General features: G+C 51.1%; 1 protein-coding gene across 5 annotated transcripts in view; it reads right to left on the reverse strand.

Annotated features, from left to right (window-relative positions):
* The window catches only part of NCK2 (NCK adaptor protein 2), a 139,407-nt gene that overhangs the window by 35,272 nt on the left and 80,770 nt on the right, over positions 1-23,365 (reverse strand). For 4 of the 5 annotated variants that reach the window (XM_082357468.1, XM_082357465.1, XM_082357466.1 and 1 more), the window contains one exon: positions 6,907-7,148. In XM_082357468.1, the coding sequence (XP_082213594.1) occupies positions 6,907-7,132 (226 nt within the window). In that variant the 5' untranslated portion in view covers positions 7,133-7,148. The remainder of the gene's footprint in view (positions 1-6,906; positions 7,149-23,365) is intronic. The other variant, XM_082357469.1, reaches the window with a different exon arrangement.

Consider the following 23,365-nt stretch of genomic DNA (forward strand, 5'->3'; position numbering starts at 1 on the left):
TGAATAGTTTTATAAAAGACAGGCATTTCAGACATGACAATTCTGAGGACTACCTGAGTGCAGAAACCCGTGTCACACAAAGAGCCTGTGAATGGCAAAGACGGCTGAAATCTCACACGCGCAGACCCCCTGAACATGCCTGCTGCCGACACAACTGCTGCCAAGATAAGCATCGATTTAAGGAAAAGCAGGTGTGTTCCTGGGACATTTGGCTTCCGAATCATTTTAATTAATGGCTCCTGCTCCCCTCAGTATGAAGGAAACAGGCAGTTATTGATAAGTGAATCCCCCAGGGCCGGGAGAAAACGATGCTCATGAAGTAGCTGGTCCCCTCGAGTCCCAGGGGCTGCAGCAAGGGTGGGAGAAAACCTACCCAGCCCTGCAGGTGGGACCAGGGAGTGACTGGATGCACCAATACCGATGCCAAGCAGGCAGCATTCCCCCCACCCCCCAGGGCTCCCCGCAATCTGAATCCCCAACCCCCGAGGCTGACCAACAATAGCAGAACTTGAGGAGTCGGGCAGACCTGCTTTGAATTTCAACCCATCGCTTACTGTGTGTTCTTGGGCACACACATCCCTTAACCTCCGAGTCGCATTTTTTTCACGTGAAATATAAGGATGTTATTACATTCCTCTGAGGGTTACTGGGAAGATTAAACAAAAAGGTGTACAGGTAGGCAGCACCAACGAGGCACACAGAAATCATTATTACTGCCTACACGCTGGAAAACGCACCCGACATCAGTCCCGGGTCTCGGGTTGAATTTTTCTGCTGCATTAAGCTTTCCCTTTGGCTTCGGGTGCGACGTGGGTGTCGGGAGTACAGGGATGGTGGTTACGGAAGCCGCGGGTCCCAGGCAACGGCTGGCACAGGGCCTTCCTGCCAGGGGAGGGCTTGGGGGCGGCTGTAGAAAGTAGACGGAGGCCTGGGACCAGCCCCCGAGACCACAGCGGAGCGGAACCTTGGTGGAGGAACCTCGCGAAATGCCTCAAACACCAGGGCCCCCCTGCAGGCCGAGACAGAACTGTTTCTACTGGTCAAAAACTCAGCTTCCCGTCAGCACAGCCCGTATGCGACAGCAGAAATCTGAATTCTGTCTCCTGAAGTTGAGACTCAGGCCTGAAGCCTGAAACATTCCCAGCGAAGGGCCTGCCGTCAACTCCAACGCGTCTCGTCATCATGGCCCAGGTTCTCTTCCTACTTCCCTAACCCTCTGGTCTTTCTGCTGGTTGTTCATTCAGGCTGGAAACCCTTGAGTCACCTGTGACTCACCTGCTGCTTCACACCCAGTTGGCACAGAGTTCTGGGCCTTCCCTGTGAAGCCCAGGGCCGGTGACATCCCCCGGGCCACCCTGAGGTCTCGTCCCCAGCCTCCTGCTGACACACTGGCACCTCCACTCCCACCCCGAGGACCAGGATCAAGATGCCTGCCATACACCCCGACGGCCACCCCTCCGTCCACCACGGGGCAACCGCTGGGGCTCCCCTTTTCAAAAGCATCAGGCCTAATGACGGGGGCCTCCCCAGTGCGGGTCACCCAGGGCCCTCAGTGCCGCCGGCTCACTTACTGTCCTCCCACACGCCCCCTGCTCCGAGCCTCTGCCTCTCCCTCCACCGAGGACCAGCCCCGAGTATCCTTCACGTGAAGGATTTCAGTCTCAACCATCTGATGAGACAAGCGGTCCCTTATCCCGCCCTACGGACGCCGCAGCTGAGGCTCTGCGGCGTCCACGGCTCGCCCCGAATCGCTCAACCGGCGTGTGGGCGTGTGCCGAGCCTGGATTTGAAAAGACCCCAGCCTCACCCTCCTCTGTATGCTGCTTCCGCAAGGATAAGACAGGCCCGAGTGGCCCCATCCAGCCGTTTCTGGTGGGCCAGGAGGGGCAGCGCCACTGTCCTAATGACCCCCGCGCACCCGGGCCAGTGTTACTCTTCCGGTTACATCACAGGCTCCAGAGTCAGGGGCTGAACTCTGCCCGCCGGACGAAAGAACGTGCAGCCGGCCTCCCCCGTCTGATCCACACACGCCCTGTGACACGGTGCTGATCTCGACAGCACGTCTGCATCCCTGTTTCAAAGCCTTTGGTTACTGTTCCCAAAGGTCGCTCAGCGGGGAACCAGGTGGCTTAGAAGGACTTCCAAGGGACGGAGCGAGGGAGGGACGCCTCCAACTCAGCCTGCGACAACCAGCGACTACAGCATCCATCACCCATGGCTCATCGGGACAGATGGCCTGCCCTGCTTCAGCCCTACTGGGAACGCTTCTGATCACAGCAAAGACCCACAGTCCTGCGGTGCCGGAAAGAAAATCCCCCCACAGCCTCACCAGCACGGAGGCTGGAGCCCATCTCTCGCCCCATCTCTGTTGCAACAAAAATGCCTACATTGAACTGGCACAGAGCAGCCTGGGCCGGTCCAGCAGGAAGCGGGGTTCCCTCACCTGCCTGCCAGTGATACGGAGGGAACCTGCTGGATGATTACGGGAAGTTCTGAACCAAGTCCCGGGGAACCGTTCTGAGGAAGAATCGGTTGGCACATTCACACCGGGTGGCAACCTCGTGTGTTAGGTCCAATCTCGGCAGGTCCTCGGTGATCCTCTGACCTCTGAAAGACTGATGACAAATGCAAGGCCCTGCGGCACCGCAGATGCCCCGGATAGAGCAGGAAGCCCGAGGTACAAGCTCTCCCCTGCTATGATCCAGCACCGAGGCCTGGGGTAGTCCCTAAACCACTCTATGTCTGCCCGTTTGGTTCAATGTACAGAGAAGCTGTAAGAACAGCACAAAGGACGTTATTTTCCCTGAACTATCTGAGAGTAAGCCGCCAGCGTCCTGTCCCATCACCCCAACACCTGGCGTGCGTCTCCACACACAAGGGCGTCCTTCCTCCTCCACACAAAACCGGGACGTTAACACCGATACACGATTACTGTCACACTCAGACCCCACTCCGGTTTTGCTAGTAAGGTCCTGGTTTTCATCTGTAAAACAGGGAACCCAGTATCACTAGGATTCCCTCTAACATCCTAGCTGCTTAACTCTGTGACGCAGCCCCATCAAACGCCCACCCAGTAAGCCCTGATATTCAACTTGGTGAAAAAAACCCAAGTTCAAGCTAAAGGCATGTGACCTGTCTCTGTCACAGGCCTTCTCTCGGGGAAGATGCTCAGTCAACCGTACACGGATAGGCCTCGAGGAACCCTGGGAACTTCACCCCCAGGAACCGCCCCTCCCCGACCACAAGCATCAACCCAGACAGCGCAAGGACTCTTTTCGTTAGTGAGCGCTGGTCGCCTCCGGTAGCCGCTCTCTGCTCCCAGGTCTGGCTTGGAGTCGCAGAGGCGGGGGGCCGGTCCCGGAGCTCCTCACCGGCAGGTGACTAACTGACCTCAGGCAGGGTCGCACTGGGGCCAAGGCTAAAGCAGCAGCCCTGGGGGCAGCTCACTTCTGGTTCCACGTGCCGCAGGAGGTGGTCAGCGAAGGATGTGTGTGCCTTGGAACAAACCCTCCACGGGCGGATGCTGACAGGTTATAAATGGAACCATAGCTTCCTGGGTAGCCCAAGTCAGCACCTGGGCCCAAGGCAACCATCGCGAAGACAGGTAACCTTCGGGGCTTCGGCGGGTTCCAGCTGCTGTCGTCAAGTGGTGACAAAAACCGTTCTTCAGTAAAATCCCTCCCTGGGAGCAGCTTCCCCATCTCACAAGATTTAGCACAATGCTTTCCAACACCTAACCTGCATGGTTTTATGAGTCGGGTTGTGTAAAACACCAAGGCCAGGCCGGAGCCCAGGAACGCACCGAGCCTTTCAAAACATCGCCTGGGCTCTGCCGGCAGGAACAGTTCTTGAGGATGGCTCCTTGTTATCTGTGGAAAAGTTCTCTTGGACTAATCGTGATCGTAAGTTGAACGTGAGAGGAGACCTAGTGTATCAACGTGCTACCCGTCTACAAATATGAGCTCATATTGTTTTATTTAATTATAAATTATTAAGGGAAAAGGAAGAGCACTAGTCCTTTCCTAACGGAGAGACCTTTTCTGGAAAGGTACTGCTTTCTGGAGGTTACTGTAACAAACTATTACATGTGATTAAATTAAATTGGCGACCGACCTCCGCACAGCACAGGGATACAGGAAAGCAGGAGAGAGCTCTGCCGAGTCACGGTTACCTGCAGTTAGAGATGCCGACACGCAAGGAGAACACAGGGACTTTGAGGGGGAGTCCGGTGCTATTGTGTTTCACACCAGGTGCCTGCCGGGGAAATCTTAACCACGGCTTTAGAAACTGGGTGGATTTCCATGGCAGTAGAATTACAAATGTGGATGATGTCATGAGCCGCTATTAGAAGGTCAACATGTGTGGTGGTGTTTTTGACGTTGTTTTCACGCCTTCTAATACGCAGTAGAGAGAATTTCTGCTGGGTGCATAATCAGTCTACGATCACGCTATAATTCCAACAGCACACCCGTCACGGTAGTTTACACAGGAAGCCACGGATGCTTTAGCGCCAGTCTTCTCTGTAACGGAGACCAGCGGGCGGCAGGAGAGGCTGCGGAAAGTTTTCCCACCTTCCTTCTCGACGCTGATGCCTCGTCAGGTCTGACGATGGAGAAATAAGTCACACCGCCACGGTGGTTCTTGTCGGGGTACCTCCCTTCTCTGTGACACCGTTCAAGGGGGCAATGGAAAACTCACGCCGAGACAACAAGGTCTCTCTTTGTCCAACAAAAGCAAGGCTTTGGGTGACCACGACAAACACATAGAAGCAAAAAAGACAGACAATGAATGGGGGCATTTCTCCCCGGCGATGGGCATACTGACCTCCAACAGTCTCTAGACTACAAATATTAACTGCCACGAATAGACATGGACGTTCAGAACACAGCTTTGCTGGTGTTTTTACATTAAATAATGCTAGGTACAAACGTTTCCAAGGCAGTAATGTGCCTGGCGGGGGAGGAGGCCTGGAAAAGGGTGGTCAGTCCACAGAGGAGAAGCAGATCTCCCCAGCACAGCTCTCGAGGGCCAAGCAGAGCCGAGGGGAGAGAGTTAAAGAGAAGCCAACTTTGACTCTATTTAAGGAAGAGCTTTCTAACAATCTGTGTTCTCCCAAAATGGAACTTGGCTGGCTCTGGGGAAGGAGACGTGTGCCCGCAGAGCTGGGGGGCCATCTGTCGGGGTGGGGGAGCCAGCCCGGCACCCACACGAGGACAGGCTGTCTGAGCCAGGCCCCCCGAGTTCTGAGAGGAGCCCCGGGGACTGACTGCCGCTCGTGAAAAACCGAACCCCAGCGCCAGATGTGCTTCGGAGCTCAGCTGTCTTCTCGTGCTAAAAACTGAAGGGAGGGATGACAAGCTGTTCAAGGGAATTTGTAGGTAACTCAGAGGGCTTGCTTCGCCTTATTTCACTCCCCAGCGTTCCGTTCCATTTCTGGGTGTTTCATTCTTTACTAGAATCTTGAGAATGTAGTTTTGAAAAAGGATAAGAAGACAAAACAAGTCAACAATGTTGAGCATCTCCAAAAAAAGGTACTTTAGTGGGTGAGAAGCTGAAATTGGAAAAAATAGATAAAATTAAGCGCAGGGCACTCCTAAAGTATTTACCTACTCATGCTCCCCGCATGTCTTAGTCACAGTTAATAGAGAGTTATAAGCACAGGACAACAACGTTTCTTTCAAGTGACATGCTTGGAAAAAACGATAAAGAGGGTCACTTGTGAAAAAGAATCAGATTGCTCATGAAAAATGGAATTTCTCCATCAGGCAGAATCTACGGTAGCTGGTGTGATTCTCATGCAGGCCAGTGTCTCATTTCTCTCTCCAAGCCGTGAAAATAACCTAACCCACAACACAAAATTACTACCCAATGAATGAAGGCTTTACTTGGTTTTGAAAAGAGTTAGTGGACCCTTCAAGATTGCAGAAAATGAAAGATGAATATTTTGCAACACTCATCACATTCAGAGTTTAATTTTCTTTTCAGGTTTCCTGCCTGTTCCCCTCCCTCAAGTGAAACTAATTCTCTTGTTAGCATAAAAAGGAAAACCTCAAGGAAATGTAACATGGGTGATAACATTGACCTGTTTCAAGAGTAAACTCTTCCGTGATAACCATCGGTCCCGGGGGCCACCCACATGGTGCTCACAGAAGTAGGCGTTGCTGACTTTCAGGAAGTCACCCTCTCGCATCCTCTGCAGGACGTCCACGCAAAGGCGAGATCGGACACCATCAACTTCAGGGGACTTGGGGTCTTTCCCACATCCGGACACCAGGGAAGGGAACAGGCACGTGGGAAGAAAGCTGGGCACCCAGCAGGCCCCCTGCGGGTCACCCTGGCGGCCTCGTATCACCCCGCCGCTCGAGTCCCCCCGCCTTAGCTGCCACCGTCCGGGACTGCGGCATGAAACACCACCAATTTAACAGAGGGAAAAAATTCCCCGGGTTCAAAGTGCTTTTTTGCCATCTCTTCCTCTATGTGCAAACACCACACACACAGGACTTCGTGAGAGAGAAAAAGATTTGATGGGATGACCTGGGCGGACCTGGGGAACATGCCCGGAGGTGGTCATTCCATTTCAGGACCCTCCAGAAAGTTGATGGCAGGAGACAGAGACATGAAGGGGGCTCCGAAAGACAGAGAAAGGCCAGCTTACATAAACCTCCAAACTCGAGAACCTCTAGGAAATGACCAGCCGGATATTTCTGCACTGGATCTCTCAATGTCCAGAGATTTTTTAAAAAAACAAGTAGAAAGATGTCAATATTTAAAACATACCCCCTTTTTTTTTTTTTCCCCTCAAACGCAAATGAAAGAGATGCCCTCCACCCCGAATCCCGCTGAGAAAGCACCAGGCCCCCCCGCCCTCCAGGCCGGGCCCGGGGTCCTGCCGCGCCCGCCACTCACCGAGCGTGTCCTTGAGGTTCTTCACGAGGGAGCCCTTCTTCAGGCTGTTCTTCCTCTCCACGTAGTTGGACGGTACGTAGCCCGTCCTGTTGGCCGCGTTCCGCACCCGCCACCAGGTCCTGGAGTCGTCCAGCAGCCACAGGCGCTCGTTCTTCTTGATGTCCAGCTCCTGGCCTTGCTGGGCTGTGTAGTCCCACTTGGCTATGACAATGACCTCCTCTGTCATCTTTCATGGAGTCCTTCTGCCAGCGAAACATTCGGAGAGGCTCATTAGACACCCGGCCAAGCGCCATGGCTACTGCATCCACTCGGAAAACTACACCCGGACAGCTTTTCGTTACAGCTTGGCAACCAGCTGTCTCCAGGGTCTCAAACACTCAACCTTAAGATGACCTCCTTTCAACAAGCTTTAGTGCGCTGTTGAGAAACGGTGACCTTATAAAAACGAATCTTAATTTTGCACGTGGGGAATTCTGCTTCTCTGCTAAAAACAAAGAACAACAGAAAACTTGCCAAAAAATTCTAAATAACCGTATCACGATTAAACGTGTTCACTGGATTAAGTGAACACCAGATCCTCAGAGCTGATATCTTTACATCCATTTTCTCAGGATAAGCTGAATTTTATGACCATATTTAATGACCGTGACACACCCAAACCGCAATGTGGTATCCTGGATTGGATCCTAAAACATGAAAATTAGTGAAATCCAAGTGAAGCCAGTCAATAGTCTACCACTAACCAGCGTTAATCTCTCACTTTTGACAAATGTCCCTGGTCAGGTAAGATGTTAGCACTAAGGGACACTGAGTGAGGGGTGTTGGGAATGCTTTGCACTATCTTTGCAGCTTTTTCATAAATATAAAATTATTCCTGGAACTTGAAACACAGATGGTTATAGCAGCTTCATTCATAATTGCCAAAATTTGGAAGCCATCAAGATGTCCTTCAGTTGGTGATAGATAAATAAACTGTGGTCCATCCAGATAATGGAATATTACTCAGTGATAAAAACAAATGAGCTGGGCTTCCCTGGTGGTGCAGTGGATAAGAATCCACCTGCCAATGCAGGGGACACAGGTTTGAGCCCTGGTCCGGGAAGATCCCACATGCCGCGGAGCAACTAAGCCCGTGCACCACAACTACTGAGCCTGTGCTCTAGAGCCCGCGAGCCACAACTACTGAGCCCGCGTGCCACAGCTACTGAAGCCCTCGTGCCACAACTACCGAAGCCCACGCACCTAGAGCCCATGCTCCACAAAAAGAGGAGCCACCGCAATGAGAAGCCTGCGCACTGCAAGAGAGTAGCCCCCGTTCGCCACAACTAGAGAAAGCCCGTGCGCAGCAACAAAGACCCAATGCAGCCTAAAATTTAAAAAATTAAAAAAAAAAACAAATGAGCTGTGAAGCCATGAAAAGACATGAAGGAACTTCAAATGCACACGACTAAGTGGAAGAAGCCCATCTGAAAAGGGTAAGACTGTATGATTCTGTCAAAGACTCTCTCCTTGACCAAACTTTAGTCAGGCTCCTCTGAATCCTCTTCCCAGACTAGGCCTTGACTACTGTATTTCTGTGTCTGTACTTCCATGTCGATTGCCCAATTTCAGCAAGAATCCTGCTGAGTTGGTTCAGCCAGAATCCTCCATCCCTCACCCAGGTGATGTCTGACCATCCTGGCCTGTTTTCAGGAAGGACCCTGTTAGGTCAGGGCAGCCAGAATCCCCTCTTACCTCTGACGTTTCCTCTTAGTAGTTTTCCATCCATCTACTCCCCACCCAGCTCCTGGGCTATACATTCCTACTCTTCCTTCTTGTATGTGGGCTTGAGCCCAATCTCTCTCCCCTATGGCAAAAATCCCTCGGAGTCCTCCCCTAAGTAAAGTCTGCTTAACCGTTCTTTAACAAGTGTCAGTTTTTCTTTAATAATTCCAAGAATATAACATTCTGGAAATGGCAAAACTACAGAGACATTACAAAGGTCAGTAGTGGCCAAGGGCACAGGGGAGAGAGGGGTGATTAGGTGGAGCACAGGGTTTTTAGGGCAGTGAGACAATTCTGCACAATACTATAATAGCAGACACATGTCGTGACACATTTGTCAAGACCCATAAAACATTCAATACCAAGAGTGAACCGGAATACAAAATTACTCCAAAATTAAAAGTTTATTAAAACAAACAAAAAAAGACAGTACATCGCATACCTAGTTAAGTCAATCCTGGAAGTAATAAATAGCAAAGGTATACCTGAATGACTGTAATGAATACAGTTATGAGCTATTTCGTAACTTCTCGGGTAGAAGGTGGGCATTTTTGCAGCAGAAAAATTCAACATTCAGTCCTTTAAATGACTAGACGTTTACTCAAAACTAGGAAGAAATGAATAATGGAAAGACTATTGACTCAAATCCCCTTCTTTTCTGACAGAGAGGAGTTCTCATTATTTATAGGGATGGCTTCAGGATGACAGAGGGGACCTAGCGCACTGACTCCACAAAAGCATGCATCCCATTTTTAAATAACATGACACTTTCTGCTAGATGCTAAAGACACTTATAAATAATACATGTTCTCCTCTTTCATGAATTAACTTCCAAATTTAGAAATAACAAACCTTTGGGGAAGGAGGAGATGTTTCATAAACCTTATGCATAATGTACACAATATCCAAGAAGATAGTGTTTACACAAATCTCATTTCCAAATTGTAGACAATATTGTTATCTACTTTCAGAAAATCTCAAGTCTACGCCGTGTCTCCCTCTATACTGAACTCACTGTCAGGTTAGACTTCTGAAGGTCATGAAGGTCGTTTCTCTTTTTTCAGTAATAATGGGAGGGACCAGAGCAGTAATAGGAATGGGCTTCAGAGAATATTTTATTTGAATACCGGGTTTGTGTCTTCATTACAGTTTCAAAAAGAGATTTTAACAAGAACAGACCATCACTTAAGACCAGTCAAAACAATTTATAAATTTTCTGCACGACTTAGCTACATGAAAAGCAGGTAAGTAAGGCACTGGCTGGGCCTGGTAGGTCTCAGTGCACATCGAACACCACACGGGAGGGAACCTAGAAAATGCCGTGCCCGGCTTCACCCCCATGGGACCCTCTAGGAGCTGGGCCTGAGCATCCACAGTGTGCCACAGGCCCCAAGTGACTCTGACAGCCCTCCTCACAGGTGCTCTTCAAGGGTCCGGGGCATGGCCTAAGCGCACTGCTCAGTCTGGGGGAGGACACTGGAGTGCATGGGGGCACTCATTCACTCGGCAAACACCCGCCTTTCAGGGAAGTGTGAGCTTTCAGGAGACGGAGAATCAGAGATTCAGTGCCTTCCTGAACAACAGAGCCAGGGTTTGAGCGCAGGGCTGTGCTCCTGTGCTCACTTCTGGGGTGAGCTGGGGAGGGGGTGAGAACTAATGTGGGGTCTTTGACAGGCTTATTCCACCCAGGACATCTGTAACTCTGGGACAGAAGAAAAATAAGTTTCCAAGCACCTAAAAAATGAGCAGCTGTTCCTTGGACATAACAAAGGCCTTTAAACCTGTTGTAATTGACTTATGAAAGCTTCCCATCAGTATAAAAGCTTCAGGAGTCCATCAAATCAACAACCAACCACCCCACCCAGGGATCACAGCCCCCCGTCAACAACCACCCCACCCAGGGGTCACAGTCTCCCATCAACAACCATCCCAGCCAAGGATCACAGCCTCCCATCAACAACCACCCCACCCAGGGATCACAGCCCCCCGTCAACAACCATCCCACCCAGGGATCACAGCCCCCCGTCAACAACCATCCCACCCAGGGATCACAGTCCCCCATCAACAACCACCCCAGCCAAGGATCACAGCCTCCCATCAACAACCACCCCACCCAGGGATCACAGCCCCCCGTCAACAACCACCCCACCCAGGGATCACAGCCCCCCGTCAACAACCACCCCACCCAGGGATCACAGCCTCCCGTCAACAACCACCCCACCCAGGGATCACAGCCCCCCGTCAACAACCACCCCACCCAGGGATCACAGCCCCCGGTCAACAACCACCTCCCCCAGGGATCACAGCCCCCCATCAACAACCACCTCCCACAGGGATCACAGCCTCCTGTCAACAACCACCTCCCCAGGGATCACAGCCTCCTGTCAACACCACCCCACCCAGGGATCACAGCCTCCTGTCAACAACCACCCCACCCAAGGATCACTGTCACCCATCAACAACCACCACACCCAAGGATCACCATCACCCATCAACAACCACCCCACCCAGGCATCACAGCCTCCCATCAACAACCACGTCACCCCAGAGAAGGCTGCCAACCAACAAGCTCTATCCCAGAGCCTCTGAAGGCCAGCCAATGAGGACGCCTCACTCGAGTACAGTCCACCAATCAACAACCTGCTCACTTCAGCGCTTCGCATGTCAGCCAATCAACAGCTGTCCCGTTGTCCTAAGCAGCATCTGCTGTTAAGGGTCAACCAATCCGTGAGAACTTCCGCCTCAGATACTCGGCAGATACCGACCTGGTGGTGCGGAAAGCTTCCTGAGCGGAGCGGAGTGGGGGCCGAGCGGGCGGCCAGCGCCCTGGGTGAAGGCGGATGCGGTCAGGGTCCCTTAGGGCCCCGCTGTGGACCAGGGGAGAAGAGTCGCATGGACGGGGACACGGACTGGGGGCTGCACGACCCGGTGGGCGAGGGAGGGACAGGACATGAGGGCCGCGCTCAGGACGGGGCAGGAACCCAGGGCTAAGCAGGAGGAGGTGGCGTAAGTGACCCCGGACAGCGCCTTAGAATAAAACCCCAGATGCTTCCTCTCCTGCTTGCGGTCAGTCAGCGCGCAGGTGCAGCAAGACCCCCGCCCCGCCCCGCCCCGCCCCGCCCCCCAGCACCCGGGCCACAGACCCCACGGCCTCCCTTCGGACGCCCAGCCTGGAGGGAGCCGTGCGGGGGGCGAGAGTTGGGGGCTCCACCCGAGGCCCCGGGAAACTGCTCCAGGAGCCCAGCCGGAGCGGTTCCTTTCAGTCGTGAGCGCTTTGCTATGAGCGTCGGACAGACTTCAATAGCAAGAGGCTGGAGCTGAAACAAGATTATTCCCCAATAGAAAGGAGAGTACAACTGACTTAAATTCCTAATATGGAAAAGCTGTAACAGAGGGAAGTCTGAAAAAGTACATTCTGACTACTGCAACTTTAAGTCAGAAATGGGATTCTGATTTAGTCTAAGAATCACAGAGGTCAGATGCAAAGCATAATAATGCACGTTTATCCCTCCAGCTTGGGCAGTTCAAGAGAATCTAATTTTTTGCCTTCATTAACTAAGCTAGTTATCACCCACCGAAAGACAACAGAAAGAAGAGCCACGAATTTAATATTTTATAGCCAGATCACGTCTCATGTCATGTGACCAGTCTGGAATAGAGCTTAGCAAGAACCCCATGCTATACTAAAGAAAAGAAATTCTCAGAAAACCTAACATGATAAGCTGCTTTTTCAAGTCTTGGATGGAAGAAGATTTTTTTAAAAAAACCCAAACAGACTAGAATAGCTATAAAAACTTTCTTGGCCCAGTAGTTGTCACTAACTCCTAAAATAATATCAATCCTATTCTGGGACTCTCTTTCTAAAAAGGATCCCCTGAACTGCGTCTTGGCCAGTTTATGACTGGGTTACATAATCCTCCTGATAGCCAACACCCCAAAACGCTCACAGGTACTTCCAGAGGGGTCACGGGGACCACGTCGAAGCACTCGGTCATAACCGCAAACAGAAAACATGAGTCAGGGATCTGGGATTCGACGCTTAGCTGAGCCATTTGCGCGTCCTCCTTGGCCTTCGGCTTATTCTGTAAAATGGGAGCAGCAGTATTTGCCTCGCCTCAGAAGATACTTCGGATGCTCGGGAAGCAGCCTGATAATGTCGTGTGTAAGGGGTCGGGGTTTTGTGTCATACGGGCCGGGCTTGGAGTCCTCTGTGCACCTTAGCCCAGCTGCCCTTCTGTCACACGGGGTAAGAAGAGCACCTCACCCGGGAGCTTGTGAAGACAGTTCCGAGCACCCTGCCCACACAGAGAGACCCAGAACGGGAACCACAGTCAGAATGAACGCGCTATGTGCACTGCAGCACACGTGGTCCGTGTAGGGGGCGGGGCGGGGGGGGGGTCGGTCCAGTCCTAGTGACCCCTCCCTCCCTCCCTTCCTCCCTTCTTTCCGTCAGGCTCTCCTGAGCAGCAGATATGCTTCCAGGGCACCAGGGTTCCCTGGAGAGTGTGCAGACCCAGGGTCCGCTCTCTTGTGATTCAAGCCCCAGGCACAGAAGCACCTCTGCAGAGACCCCTCCCCTTCCCTCCCCATCTAAGCGTCACCGTCCAGGGTCTCCTCCCCAGAGGTCATTAGCGTACGACCTACGGCTGTCCTTCCCCGAGAGCACTAGCATCACCTGAGGTTACCTGTTCACTGTGTGGGACACCCTGTTATGTGCTGACAGTGGCTGCTGAGGCTTCAGCCGCCCTGTTTAATGGGAAGGTCAAGGAAAAGCAGACTGATAACTCAAAGTTAACGTATTCAATACGTCTGCCTCATTCATCCTTCTACGGACTGACCAATCTAGCTGGCCTCGGAGAAGACCAGGGTCATATGGCTTTAAAAAAACTGCCAATCCCACTGTGTAGTAGAAACCTTACATGGATGGAATACGATTTATTGAATTCAATTCAAAACAGAGACAGAGAGACAAAACAGGTGTAACATTTTACCTCTAGGATATTAACTCGGAATTTCAGAAAAATACCTGTGTGCACACATGGATACAGACATATCAAAGTATAGAGCTATGAGCAAATAACTGGTTTAGAGAGGAACCAGGTAAGAAAAGAGACTGACTACATGAAAAAAAAAAAAGTCACACTTGCCGTGATTTTCAACATACAGTCTGAATTACTCCAATAATATAATCTACTTCAAGATGCGTCTTGAGGATTTTTCTTTGTACCATCTCATGCCTTCGAGGCAGTCAACCGATTATTATGGAAACTCACTCAAACAGAGGTTTTCTGTAGATGCAGTTGGAAGAATAATAGCCCAGCGCCCCAAAGAGGTCCACATCCTCCTACCTGGAACCTGTGAGTATGTCAGGCTACATGGCAAAGGGAATTAAGGTCAGCTCATCTTGAGGGAGTATCCCGGGGGGCCCGGTGTGACCACAGAGCCCCCATGAGCCGGAAAGGAGACAGAAGAGTCAAGGAGGGACCTGCCAGGACGAGGGCAGCCCCTAGCAGCTGGAAGAAGCAAGGAACAGGTTCTCGCCTGGAGCCTCCAGAAGGTACCAGGCCCTGTGCAACCTTGACTTAGCCCTGTGAGACCTGGGTGGGACTCGTGACCTCCAGAACGGGAAGAGAATACAACAGCCGCAGAAAACCAACGCAGTGAGCAATCATGCCAAGGTCAGTCCAAACAAGGAACACTTTCTATGTTTTCCCTCATTTATCACCATGTTTTCCTCCCTTGGTTCTTATTTGCAAACACTTCAAAACAGTACATTTGCATTAAGGAGACCCACTCAAAGAAACAGTCTCAGAAGCAGCTTTAAAAGACCTTATAAATTCTTTAAGTTTCAGGTCGTGTTGTAGATAAAAGACTTCCCAGAGGCCAACGAATCTGACAGGAGTTGGCAGGAACCTGTGGTGTCCTGGGTGGAAAGGTCGGTTGGTGGCTTTGTACAAGCAGTATCGCTGATTACAGCTGATGCGCTTCAGCTTTAAGTGGGACACAATATGGAATCTCATGGCTGTTTCAACTCTCAGCAAGTTAATTAACCTGTGACAGGGGTCAAGGTCTTACCACTTCCCTGAGGCACAAAAATACACTATGTGTAAAAGAGAAAATAAAGAGAGCAGGCTTGGCACTCAGTCACAGGAGGAGCCGCCAACTCCCCTCGTGCCCGCGGGGCTGTTTCCTAAGTGAGCTCATCCGAGGTCTACAGCCACCCTCTGAAACAGAGAGGATCTACACACAGCCTGAGTGAATGATGAAACGGGGGCTTCGAGATATCAAATAACTCGTCCAAATCCACAGGCTAGAAAGTGCCTGGGCTGGGATTCAAACCCATGAGAACGGTCTTATCCCAAAGCCTGAGCTTCCTTCCTCTTGCAGCTGGTGGAGTCCTGGGTAGCAGAATTTTGCAGCATGGCCAAAAAAAGAAATCCCAAGGGTAAGGCGGGTGCCAATAAACAAAAACTGAATTTCAATTTCATTTTGATAAATTTCATCCGTGAAAACACCTGGGGGAAAGAGAAATAGCTCCTATCTTCCAGGTCTGATCTGGGAAGACTGGTGAGGCTCGCTGGTGAGGCTTGAGGAGAGGCCAAGGAAGGCCAGACCAAGTTGAAGGATAAACTTTCCCAATTTCAAAACACAGGGTCAAAGAGCTCCATTCCTCAAGCCCTTCCCTCTGGGGGTGCGGGGGGGGGGGGAGGGGGAGGGGGGGGCAGGGAAGCCCATCTTTCCTGCTGTCTCCTGTCCCGCTGTCACCCTGAGCAGAGGCCTCTTTCCTGCAGCTGCTCCTGCTGGGCGTGGCTGAACGGTACAGGGCAGAGGCTTCTGAGTCTCTAAGACCCTAGTGACCTTTGCTCCGTGGGTTATTCTGGAGAATGTCTTTTTATGATTTTTCTAATTTTGTTGGATCACAGTCAAAGCCTGTGGCCTGTACAGTCTCTGTCTTTGAGTCTGGAAAGGTCTCCTCTGTGGGCACCGATGGGAGCCATTCCCAGGAATGTTCCTCTCTGGTCGGAGGAGGCCGGGGATGGGAGATCCAGGCTCAGTACCTACCAGTGAGCGACCCTGGGGGGAAGTTGCTTAACTTCTGACCTCCGTTTTTGTTTGCAGACATCAGGATGAAACGAGACAATCACAGGAAGTACCCGATACCTGGTCAGTGCTGGGTAAATGTTAGACATCCCCACTCTACCTGTGTCTGTGTGACGCCCAGTGGCAGGTCTCACTGGACCATAATTCTATTTCTGATTTTTTGAGGAAGCACCATATCACCTGCACCAGTTTACACTCCCACCAGCAGTGCACAAGGGTTCCAATTTCTCCACACCCTCACCAACACTTGTTGTTCTGCTTTTTGGTAGCAGACATTCTACTTACTGGGTGTGAGGTACACAAAATTTCCTAAATGAACTTTCTTGAACAGGATTTGTTAGTGGGTGGCAATTCTCAATAAAGACCAAATTTTATACTTTTTTTTTTTTTATAGCAGGTTTTTTTTTTTTTTTAAGCGCTCCTGACTTATTTATTTATTTATTTTATTTTATTTTTTTGGGGGGGGCTGTGTTGGGTCTTCGTTTCTGTGCGAGGGCTTTCCCCAATTGCGGCGAGCGGGGGCCACTCTTCATCGCGGTGCGCGGGCCTCTCACTATCGCGGCCTCTCTTGTTGCGGAGCACAGGCTCCACACGCGCAGGCTCAGTAATTGTGGCTCACGGGCCTAGTTGCTCCGCGGCATGTGGGATCTTCCCAGACCAGGGCTCGAACCCGTGTCCCCTGCATTGGCAGGCAGACTCCCAACCACTGCACCACCAGGGAAGCCCCTATACTTTTTTAATAAATCTAGGGTTTCTGCTGCACCTTCTCCCCGTCTTCTTTAAAGTGAATTTCTACTATTAATTCATCCTTCCTGCCAGGATCAGCACTTCTCTCCCCCAAATTAAACCACATTAGAAAAATACCTTAAAATGTGAGTCAGTTTTCAAGAGATCATCACCCAGCAACTCATTTTACTATGTGAAATGCCTGGACAAAACCAGTATTCCAAAGACTAGCCTATAAGTCAATACAACTCACTAGCGCCTAGGAAATTTTACAGAAGAAATAGGACTGGAGACTCTGTTGTTTCAGCTAGAATCTGGGAAATACTATTTTTCGCACATAATTTACTGCTCAAGCCCTGGAGTTCCCATTCTGCTAACTTTTGCTAACCTCTCTCAGTTTCCTCCTGGGTGTCTTAGACATTCATCACACTGGGAAGAAGGTCATGAACATCAGGTAACAGCCAAGCACCATCATTTTGGAGAATCACAGTCAATTTAATAAGCCAATTTTATTATATGGTATTAATTGTAAAACAGATGAAAGTCCATAAAACTGCACTGGACTTGGAATCAACACTGCCTTACGCCAACCTGGAAGACATCACAGTTAATGGAGTGATGGGAGAAATGCCAGCAGTGGGAAAATGCCCCAAAAGTCAGATTCACAGAGACAGAGCAGAAGAGTGGCTGCCAGGGGCTGGGGGGAGGGGGAAACAGGGAGAGGTTGGTAAAAGGGTACAGTAGAAGCTTTCAGCTATAAATGAATAAGCTCTGAGGATCTAACGTAAAACATGGTGACTACAGTTGATAACGCTGTACAGTATAATAGAAATTTGCTGAGAGAGCAGAACTTAAATGTTCTCACCAAAAAAAGATAAACATGTGAGGTGACAGATGTGCTAATTAACTATATGGGGAGAATACTTTCCCAATGTATACCTATATCAAATCACCACCATGTACACTTTAAATATCTTACAATTTTGTCAATTACACCTTGATAAGGCTGAAATTTAAAAAAGAAAATAAAAGGAAAAATACCCATTTTTGAAAATGGACACTGATATCTTTGGTGAAACTTGACCTTCCTCTAAAACGTCAAGAGAGCATGAAGTATTTTCAGACAATGCCTACCACTGCTCCCAAAGTAAACAAACAGCCCTCTGTCACTGTATTTAGGGGTTTATTAAGCCTTGCTATTTTTTTCCACAACCATGAAAGTAGTTGTAACTTCTATAACTTAAACACCTGGTTCATAAACATATCAAAGTATAAATGTCATGAGCTTCCTTGAATCAGCTAATGAATTCAGCTACACTATTGGATACCTGACCTTTTTCCTGGCTACCTTATTATTCAGGATTCTCTGCCTAATTCCAAAACATACAAGGGTAAAAGAAGCAGAGTGATTTACAAAACACACTCCCTGTGATCTGGGTCTCCTAGCATCCAAATATGACTAAGCTGTCACAACCATTTTAGTTCTTCAGATGTATGTGGTTTATGCCCACATTCCTACACATTCTGGTTTAGATTTTCCTATTTAATGGGAAAGGTAATTACAGAAAGCCCCTCTGTTCCTCACTCTGGGGACAAGGACCCGCACCCATCATGCTCAGCAGGGCAGGAACCCAGTTCCTGAGAAGGGACCTGAGCTACTCTGGTTTAATTACTAAACAGACACCTCTACAAATTCTAGAAAGATAAATGCTAACGTTTATCCCAAATGTACGCTTCTCTTAAGGAAATCTTCCCTATCATTCAAGAAAACAATGAGGAAATAAAGATTTCTAGCATCTGTACGCGATTTTTTAAAATAAATTTTATTTTTTAGAACTGTTTAGTTTCCCCTATTATTAACATCTTCCATTACTATGATACATTTGTTACAATTAATAAACCAATATCGATACACTAACTAGAGTCCACGTTTCACTCAGGCCTCCTAAGGTTTTTCCCTAATGTCTTTTTCTGTCCCAGGATCCCATCCGGGACACCAGCTTGCCTTGACTCGTCACGTCTCCCGACCCTCCTCTTTGCTGACAGTTTCGCAGACTTCCCTCGTTCTGATGACCCTCTCGTTTTTGAGGAGGACCGGGCAGGTGTGCTGCACGATGTCCCCCGGGTGGAATCTGTCTGATGTCTTTCTCTCCACAAGGGCTGGGCTCTGGGCTTTGGGGAGGAGACCACAGAGGTGAAAGCCCACAGTCCCTGCGTTGTCTCGGGGTGCCTGCTGTCACTGTGACTGCCCCCTGGGCTGACCCCGTCACCTAGCTGAGTCCTGACTGTCTGGTTTCCCCCCTGCAAAGTCCTTCTCTCCTCTTCGCCCCTGGGCTTTGGGGAAGGAGGCTCTGAGCACAGCCCACAGTTGCCGTGGGGGTGATGCGCCACCTCCTTGACGGACAGGATCTGCAGAAATTATCTGGGATTCTGCCTGGGAGATTTGCCTCTTCCTCCCCGTTTTTAGATTTATTCAATCATTTATTCATATTAGTATAAACATATTTATTTTATACTTTGAGCTACAACCAATACTTCTTATTTATTTTGTTGCTCAAATTGTGCTAACTTTGGCTGTTGGGAGCTCTTTTCGTTGGCTCCTGTGTCCCTCTGACATACCCTGTCATTGCAAGTGTGTGTCTGTGTGTGTGAATTTGTGTGAGTCTGTGTGTGTGAGTTTGTGTGTCTGTGTGAATTTGTGTGAGTTTGTATGTCTGTGTATGTGTGTGTGAATTTGTGTGAGTTTGTGTGTCTGTTTTTGTATGTGTGTCTGTGTGTGAGTTTGTGTGTGTGTGTTTTTGTATGTGTGTGTGTGTGTGTCCGTGTTTTTGTATGTGTGTCTGTGTATGTATGTGAGTTTGTGTGTGTGTGTTTATGTGTGTCTGTGTGTGTATGTGAGTTTGTGTGTGTGTTTTTGTATGTGTGTATGTGTATGTGAGTTTGTGTCTGTGTTTTTGTATGTGTGTGTGTGTGAGTTTGTGTGTGTTTTTATATGTGTGTCTGTGTGAGTTTGTGTGTCTGTGTTTTTGCATGTGTGTCTGTGTCTGTGTGTGTGCACACGTGCATGCGCATGCGCTCAGAGCACATCCTGACTTTCTGGCGCCGCGAGCTACTCCGGCTCACCGTGTGTACCTGCCGCCCCAGTCTCGGGACCACTGCGGCGGATTGTACTGGCACCGGCGGGACCTACGTCCCACTTCTGGTGTGTGTAACACGCAGAGCCCTCCTGCGGTGACACCAGTCCGGCTCCTGGGTGTTGTTGAGAGCAAAGAAGCTCTTGTGAGTGATGGGACTTGATGTGTCTTCCACGCGCCTTCCCTCCCACCACACAATGCTTTTAGGTGACGCCTTCCGCTGGGTCCCTAACCTGCTGCTCACGGCGTCTGCCCTGCGGCCATCCGTCCCCTCCATGTCCACCGTCACCTGCTTCTCCAGGTTCGGCGCCATCACCCCCTCGCTGACCTGCCCCGAACCGGCCAGGCTGCCCTAGTCCCACCTGCGGTCTTGGCTGTACGCACTTCAGCTCCTCCAAGCGTAATCCTTCACCCTCCACTTAGCGGAGCCAGGACGCGGTAACACGTCAGGAGCACTTGCAGCGGTGTCCGTGCTGTAAGTCAGAGCCCCAAGCGCACGTGTAGAGAACTCTGGCGGCACCCGCTCCCCACCTGCCCCAGGGCAACCGATCGTGCGAGAGACGCACCCGCCCCCCGGCCCACGTCCTGTCGTCCTGTCTCTGACCCCGGCTCCCCTGGCAAGCCACGCCCACGTCCTCTGTGAACGCCCTCCCCGGTGAGGGCTGTTCCAGATCTTGCCTCTCTGCCCTTGAGCACCGCCTCCCACTCCCGCGTGGAGCTGGTGAATGACCTTGCCTCTTCCTTCACTGAGGAAGCAGAAGCCATCGGGGGTCCCAGGGCTGCAGGCGCCTCTGTCCCTCCAGTCCCCGGGTGACCGTCGGGGGCCACCTCCTGCATGTCGGACCCCACCCACCCCCTCTTCCCGAAGGATCTGCTCCTCTGGTCATCCCCCCCTTCTCTCCACCGTGGCACGAGTACTCCGCTCTCTTCTGGGTCATCCTTCCTGCCCGCTGACGGCGGACACGGCCCGTGAGCCCGTCGGGGGCAGCTGCCCCTCACTCGGCTCCCTGGGGTCACGCAGCCCTGCTCTGCCTCCTGCCTTGTCTCTTACTGGCCCCTCCTCGTACCCAGAGATGCGGCGGCCAGGCCTCGACCCTCCCACCCCCGTCTCTCCCCAGGCTGCTCCCAAACGCAGCCTCCAGCCCTGCTCCCCTCCAGATGCCGCCTGCTACCCCGTCGCGGCGACACCTCCACCTGGATGCCCCACCGCCCTCCAGACCCATCCAGACAGAGCTCGTCGCCACCCACACCGAACCAAAAGCAAAAGAAAACCAATCACATGAACGGCAACCACAAAATCCCACCCCCCGTCTCCCCAGGTCCCCTCTGAGTACACGAACATGAGACGACCATTCACCCAGGTGCCCCTCGGGGCAAGAATCCTAGCACATCCCACAGCACGCGGCGTCCCCATCGTTTCATCAGCAAACCCCGCAGGCTCGCCTTCAAGATCCGCCTCAGATGGGACCAGCGCCGGCCCTGCCGCCGCCCAGCTCCGAGCCAGCAGCAGCAGGGCCCGGACAAGGCGGCCTCCTCCTCCCCGGTCCGTGCCCACCCTCTGGTCTGACTCCCAGCAGCAGCCTGTGGTACCTGCGAACGGACAGCGGGCTGGGCCTCCTCCGCTCAAGCCCCGCCATCCCTTCCCATCACGCTAGAACACAACCTGAAGCCACTGCCAGCGCCAGCTCTTCCGCCAAGCCCACAGCCCCCGCTCCCTGGCACCTCCCTTGCCCTCCTCTCCCTCTCACGTCCACATCCCAGCCCTGATGAAACCCAAGCCTCCGCCCAGCCCCACGGCCCCAGCTCATCTAGAAGAGCTGCTGCGTCCCCCCTGCCGCCCCCGCCCGACAAGTTCCCTGCTCTGCTTTCTCTCTTCCTGGCACTTACAGGGACTTCGCGCATTATTTCTGGCTGTCTTCTCGCTGAGTGGGACTCCATGAAGACAAGGATTCTGTCTCCGCGCAAACCGAGACCTCAGAAGCGCCTGAGCCCGTGTACCCAGCAAGCACTTGAAGGCGTGCGTGGACGCTCTGCTGCTGTGCCAGCCCCGCCACCAGCGTGGACACAAGACACTGAGATGCTGCCTCCGACGCTGAAGCCCTGGTTTGCGGTTGGATTCAAATTTAAGCAACTTCATTTAGAACAATCTCACCTCTGGATACCATCATTGTTACTCTACGTAATAAGGGCTCTTCACTCATGAGGGAAGCCATGGAAGAATTCCAATTGAAAATTTAAATTTCATGTCGTGCAGCTACTTTGAATAAAACGGGGGAAGTACATGGAATATACATAAATATTCATGAAATACAGATCAATAAGGAAGGGTGAATCTTCCAACTTTTTCTGACAACTGGTGAGAGCCAGCAGCAGAAAAGGAAAGATGAAAGTTTAGCAAAGCTCATTAAACTACTGAGAAGGCACCGTCTCAGACTCTACGATATACCTGGCAAAAATCAGTTAAGTACTGTCAATAAAATTCCGGCATTTCAAAACCTTGCATTTATCTTTATCAGCCCCCAAATTTAAAAATAGGTTGTTGAACACTGAAACAACACAAAATACATATAAAACCCTTCCAGCAGAGTTATAAGAATACAAGACTCCCTTTTATAAGAAAGCATTAACGTTTATAAATAGTGGTATGCCATTTGTGCCACTGCTGGCACAGTAAAAGACTCTGTTCAAAGAAAGTCTGGATTCTCAAGTGAGAATTATCGATCTTCATAGATCAAAATATGATGAGATATACTTGTAACGAAAACAGTACATATAATAACAAAGGACTGGTACCTAGAATATATAGAGTCCTGCAATTCATGAAGAAACAGACCAACAGCTCAATTGAAAGCAAGTGAGGACAAAGTCATTGCCCACAAGGACAGCACAGAGGATGAATCGACACAGAAAAAGTTCCACCTCGTCCATGATCTGAGATGACAGTGAGATGCCTTTTTATGCTAGATGGACAGAAATGGACCAGGTGATGGATGGCGTGAGTGTCAGGGGGGCTGGGGGGCAGTGGGAGTCCTCATATTCTGCCAAGACAGGAACACGGCAGCCCTGCCCGGGAAGACAACGTGGGGTCATCTGGTAAAGCTGGGCGCTGACACAGCACACGGGAAGCACCTCCATGCAGAGAAACTCTGCGCCGGGTCAGGGGGCCTGCAAGCTGCAGGCAGAGCAGCCCTGCTTACGTCGGTTAAAGAGGGGCCGTAAATGAGAATAAATGAGAAAGGAGCAAGGCAATGGATGGCCGAGTAAGTCAACCATTGGGGGAGAAGGCCAACTTCCCCAGGAGAATTCAAGGAAGTGACACGGATCCTCCCCACTGGAGGAGGTAGAGCGTAACTCCCACCCTCAGGGTGGGCTGCACCTGGAGACGCCCTCCCAGAGAGGACAAGCTAAGAGCGGGCAGGAGACAGCTGGCAGCTGCGCCCGCTCACCAACAGGTCAGATGCACGTGTGAGCCCTGATGCCCTGCGGTGAAGATGGCACTTTACCTCCGTGGTCCGCCCGCCAAAGACACACTACCCCAGTCCAACGAGGAGAAAAAGAGTGGACAAATCCCACCCGAGGGGTACCCAACACGTCCTCCTCAAAACTGCCGCGGTCAGGTCATAAAAACAGGGCGAGCCTGAGGAACCCACAGCCTGAGGACACACGGCAACTACCTGTGACGTGCGTGATGCGGGTCCTGGTGGGACCGTCCACACCCGCGGGTCGTCCTCACT

This window comes from Balaenoptera borealis (genome assembly GCF_965194805.1).
Source record: "Balaenoptera borealis genome assembly, chromosome: 15".
NCBI classification, from domain to species: domain Eukaryota; kingdom Metazoa; phylum Chordata; class Mammalia; order Artiodactyla; family Balaenopteridae; genus Balaenoptera; species Balaenoptera borealis.